A 13,937-nucleotide genomic window follows, 5' to 3' on the forward strand; every position below is an offset into this window, starting at 1 on the left:
GTCACTACGCTGTTCATTAACTTTCACTCAATATTAGAATATTATCATATTACTGATCGAAATATCTTATTAGTCTGTTATTTTGACAAAAATAATTTTCTTAAGAATTAATTATAAGCTAATCGTGTAATCCTAAAAATAAAGTTTCAGTGAAGTTTTTTATTAAATCTGACTGAAACATTTCTTCCGGTAGTTAAGCTGAGTTCATTAAAGAGTAGTCGTACACGAGGAGTTTGTGTGAAGTGATAATATTTTAGTGTACGAATTATTTAGTTTAAGTGATAACATTAGGTATCAATTATGGCAAATAACGGAGCCCCTGACTCTTGGGAAACACAGGCAGATGCTGCCCCAGGCGATGTCCCTGAATCCTCTGATGTGTCAGCCAAGTTTTCCACGTTGAACGTTAATGCAGCCGAATTTGTGCCTTCTTTCTCGTTTATGCCCTCACAGACGGAGGCCAGTAGTACTCAAGAAGAAAGTGCTGAGCCAGTAGAAGTTGACGTAGACCCTCCTGTTAGCAACGGTAAGTATAAAGATCATACATAACGTCCGATTCTACCGCATCCTTTTAAATTACCCATTAAATGTTAGGCTATGTATGGGAGGTTATGTTAGTGTCTAGTTGGCCAAAAGCCACAAGGCACATTTAGTTATCTTAATGAACATATTGTTCTACAACCAATCTTGTGCAAGGAAGTTGGTAGTCTTAAGTTATATAGTGTCCTAATGAGTAGATTCCAGTAGAGTAGCATCCTAGAAAGTAATTGAGGTGTGGCTCATGCTTTATTGAAACTTCCTATTTAATATAAAACTAGGTTAAAACTTACAATATGGCCTCAGTTCAAACCAACAAAAGCTAGCAAAAAAATAGGCTCACATTAATGTGAAATTATGATTGTGCTGAGTTTTTCTTTAGGCCTAAGTTACTTAAGATAGCTTATATAGGCTAAAATCATTTTTATTATACTGAGAAATTAGACTTACACAGTGTGTAAGTTAACACACCGAGATTCGTTCAGTTCTAGGTCAAGTCTTTTTTAAGCTATAAAATTGTTAGCTAAACTTAATTTATTCTTACCCCTTACCTTTGATTAACTTAACTTACTCCTGCATCACCAATGACCAGATGATCTGGACGGGGGTGTGTCAATGTTTAATTAGGCATCAGGTGATTGTAGAATAACTTGGAGTGAGATTCTGTGTTTTGCTCAGATCAGCTGTTTTTTTGTCAGCATCATCTTTTTCAATGCCTAATGACCAGGGACAACTTTGTCCAGTTTTTCAACTCAAAAAGCTACACTGCCTCTTTCAGGATCAATCTGGCAACCTTTTTTATCTCCATCTTTTCCCCCCTTAAGGTAGTTCTGATGCAAGTGGAATTTTTAGACGAGAGAAAATAAAACTTACAGTCCAAAGTCTACTGAAATTAACCCTCCCAGTGTTACTTGACGAAAATTCGACAAGCAGCACACTTTGTGTAGTGTTACTTGTCGATTTTTCGACAAGCAGACATCGTTTACGGCGAAGGCTCTATAACTGACTGAATCGGATTGAACTGGATCGAGTTAGGTATCGTTCTTTCCGTTTCATTCTAAGCTTTCTCCAGAGGTCTGTCTCAGCGCTGTACGTTATCTGAGCCGATCGTAATATGTAGCAGACAGCTGACGTGCCGACGTGCGTGTATTTGTAAACAGCTAGGTTACCCTCCGACCGATGACTGATGTGTTTTATTACGTTTATCATTGTTTTAGTGTTAAAAATCAAAAGTAGTGATATACGTGTTGCATTCTAAGAAGATTTAAGTGGTTTTGAAGTGCTGGTTGATGATCCTGAAGAAGTAGGTAGTGATATTGATGTAAATTATCAGCCAGATTCCTAGCTATGGTTAGGCTATGCATTCTTAGCTAAACGCTATGTAGGCTACTGAAATCTGTTTTTTGCCCATAACTTATTTATTTGCAAATCTACTTCCTTATATTATTATATATTTGTAATCCTCATAAAATTTAGAACAAAGTGGCTATTTTCAAATATTTATAGGCCTATAATTTATACAATTTCATTGAGCGCGAACTTATTTTTTTTTTTGAAAATTTTCGAAATTATATTTTTTTTTACCTAAAAATTTTTTTTTGAAAAAATGTTCCTTATGTTTTAGATATAATATTGAAGCCCATGATTTTCCAAACAAAATGGTATATAGAACATTAGAATTAACATTGTTTTAAGCTTCTCAGATCTGTTTTAATAAAACCTTGCAAATGCGCCAAAAATAGGTGGACATTAAGGCCTAAACTATGGACACTTGGAGGGTTAACACTTTATGGGAAGTGGTAAACCTTTTAAATGTAATGCGTGCTTAATAGCTAGGCCTACTCAGCATCCAGCTAGGCCTACCTCCCAAGTTAGCCGCCTGAGTGCTTAACCCTATAAGCTTAGTATGAATACCGATTGAAACTATCGATTCGATTAGTAAACCTTAATGCAATTTTTTCCCTATCAGCAAGTTTGGTCTGGTTAGGTTAGGTTATGATAGTTTAATTTTATAATTGATGTAATTAAAAATATCGATTATTAATCAATATTTTGAATTCGATAGTTTCAATCGGTAAAAGCATAGCCCAGTTAAGAAACTGTAGGCCTACCCTCTATCGCCATATAATGTGAGAGCATGTGCGGGGTACAGTAAGTTAGTTATTTGCTTTGATCAATAAAAGAACAAGAAATTCATTCAGCGTTCATTAAAAACCTTAGTGTCAACTATTTCAAACTTTTAACAGGGTGTCTACCAACCGGGAAAACCGGGAATTGTACTTAAATTTTTACTGGCCATGAAATGTAGGGAATTGTCCTTAAATGCCAGACTATGTCCTTAAATTTTTAATGGGCCATAATTTTATTGATCGCTAGTTGGTTAGGAGCACATAAAAGGTTTATCAGATGTTTGTTTACATTTTCATAATTTATTACTAGAGTAATTATGCAATAAAAATCCCATTAACAATCTCAAACCTATTAATATTTTATCACGACAATCAAGTGTCAAGTCAAGTACTTCCAAGAACTGTTGACTCAGCAGCTAGCTCATAAAAGTTGTATCACTTTTATTCCTTTACAACTTCTTTTTTTATTACTAGGGTAATTATTATTAGATCCCAAACCTATTTCATCGTGAAAATAATAGCTTTATAATGGCTGTTAAATTTCACTTCTTACTTGTACTTTTGGCTTGAAGATTCAATTTGCCGCGGCCAGTGCCTAGTGCCATAAAACTGTTTATGGTTTCATATTAAACATGTAAATAATCTACAGTCTTATTTTGTAAGTTAACCCCTTTTTTATGGACATTTTATCTTTCAATTGACAAAACCACAAGCATTGTTGTTTGCATTAATGTTTTATCACTATGTAGGCCTGCTTGGTTTCAAATGATGTCATTGCATTTTCTGTATCTTTGTCTTATATTGTTGGCTATTCAGGTTTCAATGTTTTTTGTTTCCCATATATTTATTTATTGAGTTGTATGCTTTAAGCAATCTAAATCTTATGAACTAGAATGATGATAGTGACTTTGCTGCTATTATAACCTCATTGTTTGTTACTCAGTTTATATAGGCCCTCCTAATTAGGTCTAGGCCTGGGTATTTTGATTCTTGAAAGAGCTGTAAAATATATTAAGAAAATGTAATTGAGCCTAAGATAAACAACTAATGATTGCTATGTGTCGATATTAACTTTGCAAATGAAAATACAATAATCTTACTCTGTGCTTATTGCTTATTAATAGCCGCTTACCATACCTTGATTTTGTACTAAGAATTGAGTAACAATATGCATTAAAGATTTTTTTTTCAAAAGTAGTCTAGAACCTAACATTGTGCCAGGGCGAATCATGCCAAATTAATCGGCCTGGATCGGATAAGGTATGTTATGAAGTTTACGTGACCGATGGAGATATTTGTCGCTATCGCAGGAGACAATGATTGCGTTTCTCTGTTACACTATAAAAGCTTTACCTAAAGTATAGGTAGGCCTATGTTTGTTTACTTTCAATAAATTTCTATTTTGAAATTTTTAACTCTTATCTATTATTATTTACTTTTCTCTCTGGTACAACTACAGTGAATAACAAGATTAATACAGTTTGACAAATCAGGAAAATTATTCGGTAGGCCTAATGACACCGACAAAGGTTACGGCAAAGTGTCCTTAAATGTACGGGAATTGTCCATGAATTTTTTATCCAGAATGTAGTAGACACCCTGTTTTAAGTTAGGCCTATTCACTCTATTAAGTTAGGCTATAGGCCTAGGCCCTAACTTACAGTAGCCTAAGTAAAATATCTCAATGCAAAAGTTAAGTTATTAAGTTTTTTTAAGTGGGCCTTTGCACACTAGGCCACCATGGCAGCACCACCACTACGTGAAGACATTGAATATTAGCACACTATGCTCGCCACCAGAAGACGCACCACCAGCCGAAAATTATTGACATCATATGGATCACTACACACTAAGTTAGCGTGACCATACGCGTAACATAGCGATACCAGTAAATTTAACTTATAATCATGGCGAGGCTTGATGTTTTTCTGGCACTGGCGGTATACAATCTCTAAATCTGGTTGTGGTTCCTGTAATCCTTCCTTTAAATTTTCTATTAAATTAAATTTTCATAGGCGTAAAAGCTAACCCACAAGCTCTTACTTCCATATCCATATCGATCAATAGAAAACAACATTAAATAAATAGGCTATTCTGAGCAAGTTTGGTGGCTGATAAAGTGGCCCACTAGACAAGGTACTTGCCACCAAACACGCTTCAAAAGTACCGTAGCGCTGCAAGTGGCGCCACCATGGTGGCCTAATGTGCAAAAGCCTTAAAACAGTCAATACAAATCCAATAGTCAATGATAGGCCTACAAGTTTCAAACTCACGGACCATGCAGATGGTCTAATTGCTTAAAACAGTAATTATCACAGTGATTGGTACCTTAAGTTTTTTGTTCAAAATATCTTGGACAAGAATCACATCTAGCATTATTCCGAAATATTATCTGGTGTTGGTTCTTGTTGCAATTGTTCTAAAGCCAGCCTATCATCAGTGTTTTAGGTATCAAAATCTTTTTCTGTCTTTTTAATGAAGAGGTCTACCTATTTGTTTTTCAAAAGAATATTGATTTCCTACTTGGAATAGCGGTAGCTATTAAGCATGGAAGTAAAAAGACTAAATAAGTACGTAATATATAAAATCTCAATAATAAACTAATATCGCCCACTAACTAATATCGGTCATACTTAAAATATTAACTAGCCTAACTAGGCCTATATTGTTCACATGGGGTAAAAAGTTTCCTTAGGTTATACAGCGCTGACTTTTAAGATTTAAACTAAGACCTACCATTTACATAAATGGTGCTGTATCAACCTAGACTTCAAGTTCATCCAGTAAACAAGTCGACAGGAAGGTACTTTGGGGCAGAAAGCACTGTGGTGCTTTTTCTTATACTTTTCCCTATAACTTAATTAAAAATGTAGCTGCAGAAAGTTTACCCAGCGCGGGTATTCTAGGGATGATCTTTCAAATGGAAGAAAAGCTTTTATTAAAACTAAGCAAATCTCTTAGAGTCCTTGGAGGCTTGTGGCCATCTTGGATAATTTCAAACAGCTGCTGAAGAGTTATCATCCAAAAATATTTTTTCAAACACCAATGTGATTATCATATACTTAGCCTAACTATAATATTTTCTTACAGTCACCTGACAAAGTGGCCTTCCTTACACTGATTAAAACACAGAAAGTTGCTGATTGCTGCATCTACTTACTTTTGCCGTACAGTTTTTTTCCGCACTCCAATATTCCAACCAACAACACAAAACAGCGTGCTTTTATTAGGCACTTATTAAGTGTACGCTTGAAATTAAGTTTGCAAGAATTAATGATATTAAGAGATTTATTAAATTTTACAATTTATTAAATTTTACAATTTAAGAAAGGTATTAAAGAAATCCATCCCCTTCACATGACCCTTACCTTTAAAATAACCATATCTGAACAGCTAAGCAACATCATCAAAAAGTATAGGCCTAAGTATAAGTACAGTAGACTCCCTCTTATCCGGACTCCTCGGGCCCGAGGCCAGTCCGGATAACGGGTTTTCCCCAAAAAACTTCCGGGATTTCCGACGTCCCCAAAAACTTGTTAAAACAGACCGTTTACTGTGATATTCAACTTCAATTTAGGAGAGCATTGTATTTAGTCACGTGATAACTGGTCTCAAATCTTTCCCATGAGAACAGTTGTTACACTTCCTGCCAATCTAGTCCGGTTAAACCAATGTGCTGATAAAAGTTGTCCGGTTAAAGAGATGTCATTTCCGCCGAGTGTAGTCCGGTTAAACAGATGTCCGGTTAAAAGGTGTCCGGATAAGAGGGAGTCTACTGTACATTAACCCTCCGAGGGTCACGCGTCGAGTTTAAGACGCACAACACACTTTGTGTAGGGTCACGCGTCGAGTTTAAGACGCACAAACATCGTTTACGGCGAAGGCTCTATGACTGACTGAATCGGATTGAACTGGATCGAGTTAGGTATCGTTCTTTCCGTAATATTCTAAGCTTTCTCCAGAGGTCTGTCTCTAAGCGCTATTCATTTTAGTTCCGAAAATATTGTAGCAGACAGCTTACGTGCGTGTATTTGTAAACAGCTAGGTTCCCCCGGACCGATGACTGATGTGTTTTATTACGTTTATCATTGTTTTAGTGTTAAAAATCAAAAGTAGTGATATACGTGGTGCATTATAAGAAGATTTAAGTGGTTTTGAAGTGCTGGTTGATGATCCTGAAGAAGTAGGTAGTGATATTGATGTAAATTATCAGCCAGATTCCTAGCTATGGTTAGGCTATGCATTCTTAGCTAAACGCTATGTACTGAAATCCGTTTTTCGCTCATAACTTATTTATTTGATAACTTACCTCGCTATATGATTATATATTTGTAATCCTCATTAAATTTAGAACAAAGTGGCTATTTTCAAATATTTATAGGCCTATAATTTATACAATTTCATTGAGCGCGAACTTATTTTTTTTTGAAAATTTTCGAAATTATATTTTTTTTTACCTAAAAAATTTTTTTTGAAAAAATGTTCCTGATGTTTTATATATAATATTGAAGCCCATGATTTTCCAAACAAAATGGTATATAGAACATTAGAATTAACATTGTTTTAAGCTTCTCAGATCCGTTTTAATAAAACCTTGCAAAGGGGCCAAAAATAGGTGGACATTAAGGCCTAAACTATGGACACTCGGAGGGTTAAATAAAAAAAGCGGTGGGAGAACTTCCCCTCAAACCGCCTAAATATTGTGAACGAAGTAGGTAGTAGTTGTCAGACTATAAATGTTGTAGCCTAAATTTTTTTCATATTGCTTGGGACTTTTTGCCCTAGGAATTTAAATCTATTTAAGTTCAAAATAAATGTAGCCTACAATCACTTCAGTATTAGAGTGTTTTTATCTTAATTTTAACTTTATTTTAGAGGTTGAGCTTTTCAATACAGTGAACAATCATTAAACTTAGTTTACCAAGCATAAAGAAAAATGTTAATTTTCACTATGTAGCTTACTACCAGTATACTTTGTGTTTGTCTGTATGTAGCTTGTCTACCTGTTTGCTAATTGGGTCATATGGCATAGCTCCAGGCGGTGTTATCTAGCCTTATTTATAGCAACTATCTTTTACTGCCTATTCAGAATATTATCATAAAGTGGCAGTTTTGTGTTTCAACCCCTTATATTGTAGGTAAAAAAAACTTCAAAATCTCATTCTTCTTAAGCTGAAAAATTCAATATAATTTCCTCATTCATAAGTCCTTTCATTTTAAATATATAATAGAAAAAACATGTTTTATAGGTACCTACTTTAATACATTTTAATCTAGATATGTTCTAGATGTTTTCCACAATAGTAAAGAAGTTTTAATTTTACTTCAATTAAGTGGTTATTTTCTTAGGCCTACTTAAATTTGTACTCTATTGGTAAAATTAACCTTTCGTTCAGTAGATATGCAATCCATCCATATTTTTGGGTAAAAGATGAAGATAGAGTAAGTAAGTTAACTTGAACATTTTATTTTAATGTTTTTGTTTTACAGTTTTACTTTCTTTCAGTACATTCTTATAGTACATTCCTTTCCTCAGCAACATGTGTTTGTACTCATATCAAATTATTCCTTATTATTATATCATCAAAACATATGTTAATGTTGTAATCAAAGAGGTAACCAAAAAGTTTTGTTCTCTTGTATCCATTAAAGGTGTGTTAATTTTTTCTCTCTTACATATATACCGGTACTTTAAAATTTAACATTTCCATTTTTCTCTACATAGCCTACCCTTCTAGTCCTTCAAACTGTTTCAAAACCTTTTCTCATTTTATCTTCTTACAACTTTTACTAAACATTGTATTTAAAGTTAAGATTGAATCCAAAGATGTCTTTTAGTCTAGCAATTAGTGATGGGATAACCGAATGGTTTCCATGACCGAATAATCAATCAGTTATTTTTTGCGTCAATCGGTTATTTTTTGTTGAATGAATCACCGAATCAATTTTGGTCATTATTCACTACCTATCACAAACCACAACTAATTTATCTAACTTTTATCCTATGGGAAACTGAATGGCATTTAGTCTTTTAGCGTCAATCGGTGATTTTTAGTCGAACGAATCGCCGAATAAATTTTAGTTACTTGATAATGTGACAAACTAAATCACCGAATCGCACGGTGAGACTAATTTAACCGAACCAGGATAAAATAACCGAATTAGTCTATTCAGCATCAATAACCGATTGATTCGGTTATTTTCATTTGGTGATTCCCACCACTACTATCAATGGTGTTAAACTAGGTACCGAGGTTCTACCGTATAACAATCATGTAAACTTTGTGTGATAAGCATTTCATTTCATTTTATATTTTCAGGTGTGCCAACCCCTATGGAGACAGAGGGTGACCCGCCAGGGGAAGGCAGTCCCCCACCCCCTGCGGACGGTCCGGCCGTAGACAGCTGGGAAGCGGCAGACGACAGCGACCCCATCCCTGCGTCACTGCTCACGCCAGACGAGGACGAGGAATTGGACGAACTAGAGGAAGAGATTGTTATCAAACCTAAGAAAAAACCTAAATCTAGTGCTGAAGAGCAGCGAAGCAAGAAGGAGCACGTGAACGTAGTTATCATCGGCCATGTCGGTAAGTGTTTAATCCTGTTTTTTGTTGTTGAAATATACCTACTTTGGTACTGTTAGTATGGTTGTTAATAATCAAAATCTTGCTGGGTTTGAAAAAAATGTACCTAATTAAGTAAACTTTTAAAAGAAGTCTTGTTGAAACAGTATTATTCTTAAAAAATTTTAACTTGTACAATTTTACCTAGTATGAATAGGTCTAGTAAAAACACTTTCCCAAACTCAATAACTTACATGAAGCATTGCTTTTTTAAATTTGTAATTAAATATTTAGGCTACTAATAACTAGGCCTACTCAATATGGAGGTTCTTCTAAAATGTTGATGAAAAAATTTGAATATGATTCAAATTGTAACTTGTAACTAGTTTTTGCAGAATATTTAACATTTTTGACAAAGTAAATATCTGTTAGTCAACTTTTTATTCCTGTTAAACTTTTAAAACCTCTGTGAATGATAAATGTCTTGATGAGACTTTATCAATGAACTGCCATGAAAAATGGGGTAAGGTCATTATTATTTTACAATCTACTGATAAGTGATCAGTTTAGAAAATAGAATACATTTTTAAAACCGTTAACTTGATTTGCTTTTATTTACAATTGTCACTGTACTGGGTTGTACATACATTATAGAATCCATTTAGACTATTGTGCATAGACAAGTGGTCTAAACGCTGGCATTGAGGTCAAACTTATCTATAAGTTAGATTATTATCCGTAAGTCTCGAGTCTGTTATCAGTGATTTTGTTGTGTAACTCATCAGACCACCTGATTATCTCAATGGCTGTTGTCCGTTTGAAAAAATATTCCAGTGGTTCAAAGTTGGTAGTAATTAAAAGGTCAAAATGTTGAGATTATATTACACTGGTTAAACCAATATATTTAATACACAGTTGTCAATTTATCAATTTTTGAAGGCGTTGCAATTTAATTAGGCCTAAATGTTTTTGGGGCTTTTACTGTACATTTTCTTTTTCATGTTGATTTAAGAAGAAGAGTTGAGATATCATCCTAACCCTCACATATTACTTAAGTGTCACATTTTCTGCCTGCAAAGTGTTAAAATGTTAAACTAAATATTAGGGTGTTCCTTGTAAACATTTTGAAGGCTAACAATTTTCAATTGTTTAACTTTCTTGACCCCTATTAAATGTTGCACCATACTAAATAAAAACAAAGTGCGTTTACACCCTGCTACTTACCCAAAAATAGTAGCACACACTTCCTCGCCTTTCAATGTGTTTTGGTTTAAATCAATTAGGCCTATATTTCTTAAAGCTAGATATCAAAAGCAATATATTGGATACACTATTGGATATACCTGTTAATCTGATAAATTTATTGAGGGAAAATGTAACTTTATTTAAATTAAAGAAACCTGTGTGTTCTGACTTACCAACCAGGATGTCCAACCAAATTTTACGTAACTTTGTTGACTGGGAAAATGTCTGTTAATTATGAGTAAATTTTGGTTTGAAACCGAAAAATTTGGAGGACTGATAGCCTACAACTTAGAGTCCATTCATTAACTCTGTTCTGTTGGTTCCCTTTTATTATCTTTATGCAGTAGATATCACAGATATTGTTTCTATGAATTCAATTTTGCTGTGATTGCAGAAGATGATCAGTGTTGTCATGATTGCAAGAGCAATGTATTGACTATTTACAGTGTAACTTAATTAAATTATATTATTTTTAATTTTTAAACAATTTTACTGCATTTTAGGGTAATCTCTATAGGATCTGATTGTATTTACTTAGGGTTATTAGGGCTCTGTTGTACCCTACACTGTCATATTATACAGGGTGTCTTACAACCATGTGAACAAACTTTGTCACGCATGTCAAAAGAAACAAAAAATGTTATATAACATGTGTACTATCTCATTTAGCTTTCAATCCATCTGTTGTGATTTTTACAATAAAATTCACAACTTCTTAACTGTTTGAGCTATAGCATTGAAATTCTGTAAAAATGTTGTTCTTATCAGCCACTATTCTTGTGCAAAATATGAATACAAATTCTTGAACCGTTTGAATATGGCGGCTTTTTAAAATACTTGTTAAACTGTTAATTTACAAAATATTTGCAGGACATGTATAAGTCAGTAAATTTTATGCAGATTACAACAATATCTTATAAGCTTAGTTTGGGCAAAGAATATACCTAAAACTAAATGAGCTAGGACACGTGTTATATTACATTTTTTTTTCTTTTGACATGCTAAATAATGTGACAAAGATTGTTCACATGGGTGCAAGACACACTGTATAATCCTGTTTACTTGTTCAGCGGATGAATTGAATTTGTTTGTGCAGACGCCGGCAAGTCCACTATCGGCGGGCAGATCATGGCGCTGACAGGAATGGTGGACAAACGGACGTTGGAGAAGTACGAGAGAGAAGCCAAGGAGAGAAGCAGAGAGTCCTGGTACCTGTCTTGGGCACTGGATACCAATCAGGAGGGTAAGTTAAACCTTTCATATGGATCAGCTTTAAAGATATTTTAGGTTATGATTATGCCAATAAATGCAGAGTGTGATTTCTCGTTTAATATTCAGGCCTATCTCTTGTTTTTCTTCTTCTTGATTTTAAAACTATTACGGCCAAATACAGTATATGGTAGAAAATACTAATGTCCGTTTTCATATTATAAAGAATCAAGTCACAAAGCTGAAGCACAAAAAATTTAGCCCATTCATTAAATTGGCCTTAAGTTTGCAGTTGTTGCTTTTAAGCTTTCCTATAGACCATATGCATGAAAAGAAGCCTAAACAGCATTTCAAGGATAATTTCAAAAATCCAAACATTTCAAAATTTTTAAATAGGCTAGGTAAGATTTACTATAGTTCGGCCGCTTAGAAAGCGACCTCCTCCAGCATTGGTTTAGCATTAGCGCGCAGGTCGTTTTCTAAGCGGCCGAACTATAGTAAGATTTACCCAGAAATGAGGAAGAAACATCTAATGGCTGGATCAGAGCACTCGAGCGTAATCGCAAGTAAAAACTCACATCAAAAGAGGCCTTAAATTTTACTATATGATTAAAATATTGTTTTGCAGTAGGCTTATCTAAAATCCAATTTGTCATTTTTAATAAACATTTTTGAGACTAGGGACCTTACTGTAGCGTAAACATAAAGAATACATTCAAAATTAATCATATTAAAATAAAATTCAAAGATGCCACATCAAGCTGGCAGCCATAAACTTTTGTTAAAAATGTTTATTTTTTTTTTTCGTTAGCCTTATAAATTTTGTGACAAAAAAACTTACACTATATAGGTGAAATTGTGCACAAAGGAAATTTTATCTTATAAAAGACTGATTTATATTATTTTGCCACAGAGAGAGAGAAGGGTAAGACGGTGGAGGTAGGACGAGCGTACTTTGAGACGGATAAGAAACACTTTACCATCCTAGACGCGCCTGGACACAAGAGTTTTGTGCCTAACATGATCGGTGGCGCGGCGCAGGCAGACCTTGCTGTTCTGGTAAGTTATAACCTTAATATGTCCCAGAGTAATAAGACGTTTTGAATTGTATTCCTTACTGTTTGGTTTATCAGACTCTAAGTTCATTTTATCAGGTTGAAAAGTTGTAATGTGTGGTTTATTATCAGATATTTCTACTGGGATAATGCTCATAAAAAAAATAGTATATTATGTATCACTTTTTTTATGTCAACCCTAGGTTATTGTTAGTGATTGACTAAACAACTGGTTCTTTCTGCAGGTGATCTCTGCGCGAAAAGGAGAGTTTGAGACGGGTTTCGACCGAGGTGGTCAGACCCGAGAACACGCTATGTTGGCCAAAACAGCCGGAGTGAAGCACATGGTGGTGCTGATAAACAAGATGGACGATCCTACGGTAAACCACAGTATAGTCTCAAGTCATCATATGTTAAGCTGTTGAATTGTTTAATTTTTTTTTAGTTAAAATTTGAAGGGGTTTTAAAACCACCTATATTTAATAATAAATATAAAAATAATATAAAAATATAATTTAATAAATTTAAATATTCAAAAGTTACACAAGATATAACATTTTAGTGTACATTCATATTTTGGCTAATTTGTGCCCAGTTGCTTCCTAATACTTATTGGTAACATGCATATGTAGAGTTTGAATTATTTGAATACTAGCTGTTGTACCCGTGCTTTGCAACGGGAAGAGGACACAAAATAGAAACATTTTAATCTTTATCTCTTGCATATAATAGTTACACATCCGCCAACGCTTTTAGAAACAAAATTCAACTTTTATGGCCTTAATAGAAATGTTTTAAGTTATGACTTTTAAATCTGGTAAGTAGTGGATACCACCATTTTGGTTTTGATTAATTTTAAATCTTGTGTAGGCTGATATGAGAAAAACTGACCATATCTTCGAGTAAAACTTTGACATACATGATTTACCAGATTTACCTTCATCTCCTGTAATTACACATCTTTTAATTTATTATTGACATTTTAAATTTCAATTTTGAAGTTACAAAAATACTAATTATTAAATTTAAATATCTTTATATTGAACTCTCCTTTATATTAAACTAGCTGTAACCCGCGGGCTTTGCCCCGTTTAACTTCTTAATTTTCAAGATTATCTCGTTCGCATGGCTCAATCACGTCCTGGTTGAAGTTTGTTCGCTACGCTCACTCACCTTTAGGTTGGAGCTCGTTCGCTACG

The 13,937-nt window shown here is 34.1% G+C and overlaps 1 protein-coding gene across 1 annotated transcript in view; it reads left to right on the forward strand.

Moving 5' to 3' along the window:
* The first annotated feature begins 27 nt into the window (after window positions 1-27).
* LOC129005045 (eukaryotic peptide chain release factor GTP-binding subunit ERF3A-like) overlaps window positions 28-13,937 on the forward strand; it is a 29,092-nt gene continuing 15,182 nt past the window's right edge. Inside the window, exons 1-5 of the mRNA XM_054433806.1 lie at window positions 28-526; window positions 8,987-9,253; window positions 11,571-11,717; window positions 12,597-12,742; window positions 12,984-13,118. Of these exons, the coding sequence (XP_054289781.1) occupies window positions 301-526; window positions 8,987-9,253; window positions 11,571-11,717; window positions 12,597-12,742; window positions 12,984-13,118 (921 nt within the window). The 5' untranslated portion in view covers window positions 28-300. The remainder of the gene's footprint in view (window positions 527-8,986; window positions 9,254-11,570; window positions 11,718-12,596; window positions 12,743-12,983; window positions 13,119-13,937) is intronic.

The sequence above is a fragment of the Macrosteles quadrilineatus genome, unplaced genomic scaffold (genome assembly GCF_028750875.1).
Source record: "Macrosteles quadrilineatus isolate MER2022 unplaced genomic scaffold, UCM_ALF_1.0 Scaffold_14__1_contigs__length_3811126, whole genome shotgun sequence".
Classification (NCBI taxonomy): domain Eukaryota; kingdom Metazoa; phylum Arthropoda; class Insecta; order Hemiptera; family Cicadellidae; genus Macrosteles; species Macrosteles quadrilineatus.